The 6,000-nt window shown below is 42.9% G+C and overlaps 1 protein-coding gene across 1 annotated transcript in view; it reads left to right on the top strand.

Moving 5' to 3' along the window:
* WNT2B (Wnt family member 2B) overlaps positions 1 to 5,661 on the top strand; it is a 74,145-nt gene extending 68,484 nt beyond the window's left edge. Inside the window, exons 3-5 of the mRNA XM_084848356.1 lie at positions 2,090 to 2,367; positions 3,521 to 3,785; positions 4,664 to 5,661. Coding sequence (XP_084704482.1) covers positions 2,090 to 2,367; positions 3,521 to 3,785; positions 4,664 to 4,893 — 773 coding nt within the window. The 3' untranslated portion in view covers positions 4,894 to 5,661. The remainder of the gene's footprint in view (positions 1 to 2,089; positions 2,368 to 3,520; positions 3,786 to 4,663) is intronic.
* The last annotated feature ends 339 nt before the right edge of the window (positions 5,662 to 6,000 follow it).

Genomic DNA, 6,000 nt, shown 5'->3' on the forward strand with positions numbered 1-6,000 from the left:
TTATTTAGATTTCATTCTTATAAGCAACCTTTGTATCCCTTTGCCTCACTGTGTATATTTTGTGTGCTTTTCTTTTTTACCTATAGATGAAATCTCTTTAAAATATTCCCATATCTTTCTTATGACAGAATCCATGACAGTTCCAGGTTAACAGCACAATCCTGTACATGTCTACTCATAAATAGGTTCCATTGAGCTGAAAGGGGCTTACTCCAGTCCTAGGCAAGTGATTATAGGATTGCGGCTTAAGTATGGGAATACAAGCAGAGGCACACTGGAGAATTATATTTTCATTTTCTTTCCAGTGTTGCTGCTTCTTTTCTTTCTTTCTTTCTTTCTTTCTTTCTTTCTTTCTTTCTTTCTTTCTTTTGCTTCACTCTGTCTTGGACCACCCTTGCCTTCACAAAAACTAAGTAGGAAACAAAAATAAAATGCCCATGACTGATAGGTCAAAGCAAGATTTGGCAGACTAGAACAGTTTATTTTCATCAGGTAAAAATGAAATGCCTCTGTTTGGGTAGAGTGCAAATATTCATATTTGAGAAATGATCAGATTAGTTCTTCATTTCGATAGAAAAGTCTCCTTTAACTCAATGTGTCTGGTAGAGGAATTGATTCAATTTAGAGATTAACTGTTTGGCTAACTTGCTTATATCCAGATTATTATTTAATGTTAGTATATACGTTTTTTAAAAAAAATCATTAATGCTACCTCCAGTATCAGAGGCAGTATGCCTATGTACACCAGTTGCTAGGGAAAATGGGCAGGAAGGTGATGTTGCACTCGTGTCCTGTTGTGGATTTCGGGTCGGCAACTGGTTGGCCACTGTGTGAACAGAATGCTAGATTTGATGGACCCTTGGTCTGATCCAGCATGGCTCTTCTTATGTTCTTATTGATTTTTATCCACTGCTATACTGTCTTTCTGTCTTAACTAATTCCTCTGCCTTGCGTGGCTGTCCACCACCACATAAGCACAGAACAACAAGTCTTTTTCAGCCTGTGTCTTTAGTCAGAAGAACAGAAACCAACAGCTCAGAACTTTCAACAAGCAGGAGTTGGTAGTTAGGTATTACATTAAAAGAAAAGAAAAACACACCCATGTTTGACTGAAGTTCCTTATCCGATGTATAGGGATGATAGAGAAATCTGCAATGGAGCCAAATGAGTTCAAATTTTGATGAATCCAACTGGTGGATTCTGCAGACTTGGGGACATTTTTCTGACTTTCCCATTTTTGTGCAAATTTCATCACAGAAAAATCTGCAAAAAAAACCCATCCAAAAATGTGCATTTCCCCCATAGGCTAAAGTGTGAAAATGCACATTTGGGAGCATTTTGTGCATTTGGGGGGTATTTGCACATTTTCACATGTATGCATTTGCAGAAATTCAGAAACTAAAAAAAATCCAATTCCACCAATAGGTGGATGATGGAAGGAAAGGTGCCTGACAATCTGCTAAACACAGACGGAACATATTTTACCCAATTCGTACATTCCTACCGATGTATACGAGTGTGACAGAGCCATTCATTCCTTGTCATGAGACTGTAAGTGTAGGTTTTATTTATTTATTTATTGCATTTATACCCCGCCTTTCTCCCTCTCGCAAGGAACTCAAGGCGGCTTACATTATCCTCCTCCTCACCGTTGTATCCTCACAACAACAACCCTGTGAGGTAGGTTGGGCTGAGAGTCTGTGACTGGCCCAAAGTCACCCAGTGAGCTTCCATGGCCAAGTGGGGACTAGAACCCGGATCTCCCGGCTCCCAGTCCGTCACTCTCACCACTACGCTACACTGGCTCTCAAGGTTTAGCATGCTTATGATGAGACTTCATTGTAACTATGTTATTTTTAAAATGAGACATTTGGCATTTTATTTATAATCTTTAAAAAAAACAAATGAAAGATCCGATTTACATTTTAAACATCCGATCTGCTTTTTTAGGTCCTTGATTTTCATCCACCCTGAAAGCATCGTGTATGTATAGTCCCTTCGGTTTCTAAGCGCTCAAGCAATTTTAAAAAAAGACTCAGCCTCTGTCTCTTGAGTCACTCAGTTCCCATTTCTTGCCCCCATTTGGCAGGTAGCAGGGAAGCAGCCTTCGTCTATGCAATCTCGTCAGCTGGAGTTGTATACGCCATCACCCGAGCTTGCAGCCAAGGCGAGCTAAAGGCCTGCAGCTGTGACCCCCACAAGCGGGGCCGCTCCAAAGATGAAAGAGGGGAATTTGACTGGGGGGGCTGCAGCGACAACATCAACTATGGAATCAAATTTGCAAAGGACTTTGTGGATGCCAAGGAGAAAACAGTGAAGGATGCCCGTGCCCTGATGAATCTGCATAATAACCGCTGTGGCAGAACGGTTAGTACCAACAACTCTTAGAGGCTAGGCAATGGCCAATATATGAACCATCCTATGTAGTTCCATCCTGCTGGCTAACACCTTAGAGTAAATATAACCCATCATGTTGGCTAACGTGTTAAATATAAGCAAACCATTGAGAATCGTTTTCTATGTTAGTGGGAAATGCTGACGTCTCAAATGTAAATTTTCAGAGTCCTGGAGATTAGCTAGTGGGGCTCCATTCCTTACAGCTAGAACAGACAGGCCTCACCTATCCTTGGCCTTATTCAGTGGGAACTTCCATCCACTGCCTGACTTGGATTAGTATGCCTGGTAACCATCAGTGCTTAAACAGAGTATAAACAAAGCAGAGAAGTTGAAATAGTGAGGAGGAGGAGGAGGAGGAGGAGGAGGGATCATTGCCTGTTTGGTTTTCTACTGTATTTGAGGTGGGAAAATAGTACTGCTGAGGGAGGCTACGTTGGGCTTCCTCTCTGTTGTCCTTCTGCAGGCAGGCAAAGATATGTTTATTCAAGCAGACCTTTGGCATGTAAGCTGGCCTGCTGGATAGGGTGCTATTTTTATTCTGTTATTGCTGTTTTCTTTAACTCTTTTTTATTATTGTTTTAACCATTTTTTTTATTTTAAACGTTCCTATAATTGTTAGCCACCTTGAGCACCATTTTCTTGGTGGAAAGGCAGGCTACAATCAAATTAAATAAAAAAAATGCTGTACACAGCCCCAGACAGATCAGCATCTATGTAATCCATTTCAGTTCCACCAGACAGCCCTTTTTAGCCAGCCTAAGACATTTATTCCAGGCAGGCATGCCTCCATGTCATCATTACAGAAAAGCTCCTTCCATTCATGCAGCAATAGTTACGCCTTCTGGCACAAGAATTTTCAATGAGGTCATTAAAGGTTGCCCAGGTTTGCTTTCACTTTGGTCAATTAGAGCTGAGACTCACCCTAACAGAGATTTATCACAAAAGAGGAGCTGCAGGTATTGTTCACAGGTCTGGCAGGTCTTTACTGTGACTAGTGGAAATGTTCTAAACAGAAAATCCAGCATAGGAAAGACAAACAAGACCATTTTATTAAAGCTGGTTTTGCCCTTACTGGGAGCATGGTGGGTGATTCGTTGGCTTGATATTGGCTCTTCTGTTCCAGGCTGTGAAGCGTTTCCTGAAACTAGAGTGCAAATGTCATGGTGTCAGTGGCTCCTGCACCTTAAGGACTTGCTGGTTGGCAATGTCAGACTTCCGCAAAACAGGAGATTACCTCCGGAAAAAATACAATGGTGCCATCCAAGTAACCATGAACCAAGATGGCAGTGGATTTACTGTGGCCAATAAGAACTTCCGGAAACCCACAAAAACTGACCTTGTATATTTTGAGAATTCGCCTGATTACTGTGTGATGGACAAGTCTGCAGGTAAAGAATTTCCTGAAACCCTATCTGCTTACACTCTGACCCTGTAGGAAGGGCTCCTCTTCTTCTGCAGTGCTACCTACATGACATTTCACATGAAAGCCAATATCCAGTGTAGAGAATCTGAATCCCTGAGAATTTGAGTTTTATTTTCATTTAATGGTAAGTTTCTAACCCTCATGATTGCAGGGACAACTGAAAATATGGAGACAATATTGTAATACGGGGTTCTGTGTTTAACAAGCAGGGTTTCTATGCCTTTGATGGTTAGCTGGGCCCTCCCTCATGATTCCCAGTCCATTTACCCTAATCATTAACCACTGCCAACTCCAGTCTCCAGGTTTTGGGGGGGGGGGCATGGGCAAGCTGCTTATAATGGCCCCCCTCTGTTTCTGTCCTGCTGCCCACTCACTTGCCTCTCCCTCTGGACGCAATTTGTATAACTACCCAGAGGGAAAATTCAAGGGAAGTGAAGGAAGCTGCTCTTAAATTCTCACTCTGGTCTCTGCCTTCATGCTCACAGAAGGCCAGTGAACAGATAGTGATAACGAGGAGCAGGGCCAGCAAGGCCAGGATGCTCTGGGAGTTGACCTGCAGGTGCCCAACCATGCCTACCCTGATGTCAGCCCTATCACTAACATCCCAGGCATCACTCACCAATGCCTCTTGTCTGTTCCTGACTCAGTACACTCTGTAGTGCATACACCAATTCCTAGAAACAGTACAAACTATACAAGCCGGATGCTCACAAGCAGGCTTGTTGAATTTGCTGTGGAAGGGAACTCATGAGTTAAATAGACTTTAGTTGAGTGTATAAACAGGGGAAAGAGCAGCAGCCAAACGAATGCAAAATAAAACAAAAGTACCCTTGTCTTTTACAGGTTCGTTAGGGACAGCTGGCCGAGTGTGCAACAAGATATCACGTGGGACCGATGGATGTGAGGTCATGTGCTGTGGCCGAGGTTACGACACTACCCGAGTGACACGAGTCACCAAATGCGAGTGCAAGTTCCATTGGTGTTGTGCTGTCCGCTGCAAGGAATGTGAGGACACTGTGGATGTTCACACGTGTAAAGCACCAAAGCGGGCAGAGTGGATTGACCAAACCTGAGACCATGCTGGATAGAGAGAGGGGGAAAGTAAAACTGGCACAGTGCCACCCACAGGCCTGGGCATTCTGGGAGTTGTAGTTCAACTGCATGGCTTTTATTTAAATTCATTCTGCAAAGCACTAAGGAGAAGACTACATTTCCTATGGGGGATAGTGAGCTCTTCTGTTCAGCCTGCAGAACTCATCCCCTACTTTTAAAAGAGGACTTTAAAAATTACACTGAACCATGAAGCTTCCTATGCAAGAAACAGCAGAGAATGCAGTTGCATAGGAGCACAGGAGACTGAGAATCAGGTTGCAATTTAGCTGGAGAACCCTGCCTCGATCTAAAGATATGTTTTGACAGTAAATTATAAAATGTACTAATGGTGGTAGGGGGAACCCTCTGTCCACTCTGGAAGAAAGCCCTCTTTCCCAAAGGAAGATGACTGTGCAGTCCTACCAAAGCTCCATGTCCTAGAGGTCACCATGCCTGCACTATGGACATTAGAGGAACAAGTGCAACTTTGTGTAAAGGGACTTCTATTATTTTTATTCTCCAACTGAAAGCTAACTGTGGAGTTACAAAACTGCCTGCGAAACGAAAATCAATCTCTATCAATCTCTACCTACGGAGAGGAAGGGAGGAAAGGATGAGAGAGAGAGAGAGAAAGTGTCCGGTAGGCTCTGAAGGAAACTAATATAATGGTGACCTTTTTTTGTACAAACTCACTTGTGCATTGTATACACTGCTTTAAATACTTTAAATCAAAAAACAATACAAACTTTTATCAGAAAATGCTGCTCTTTGCTTGGTGACTTCCTACATTCATGGTTAGGTGAGCAATGGATGAGTCCAGTTCTACATTATTGTCCCACCTCCATAATCTCTATGCTTCTAGACTAAGCAGAGTTCTTGAGGCTAAAGGCAGCATATCAACATGTTCATATCACCAAGATAAACCTTTTCTGTCCTCCGCATTTTCTGCATTGCCCCCTCTCCAGAAACACAATCCTTGCTTCTTCCTCTTTTCCGCCATTCATCCTTCCCGGGCCAGTCTGTTGATTTTCCATCTCTTTCCACAGCCTGGAGGGCAATTCTCAGAGATGCTGTAGTGTGGGCGGCCA

Source organism: Heloderma suspectum, chromosome 4 (assembly GCF_057233095.1).
Source record: "Heloderma suspectum isolate Gila_16-S chromosome 4, 16-S_ref, whole genome shotgun sequence".
Lineage (NCBI taxonomy): Eukaryota > Metazoa > Chordata > Lepidosauria > Squamata > Helodermatidae > Heloderma > Heloderma suspectum.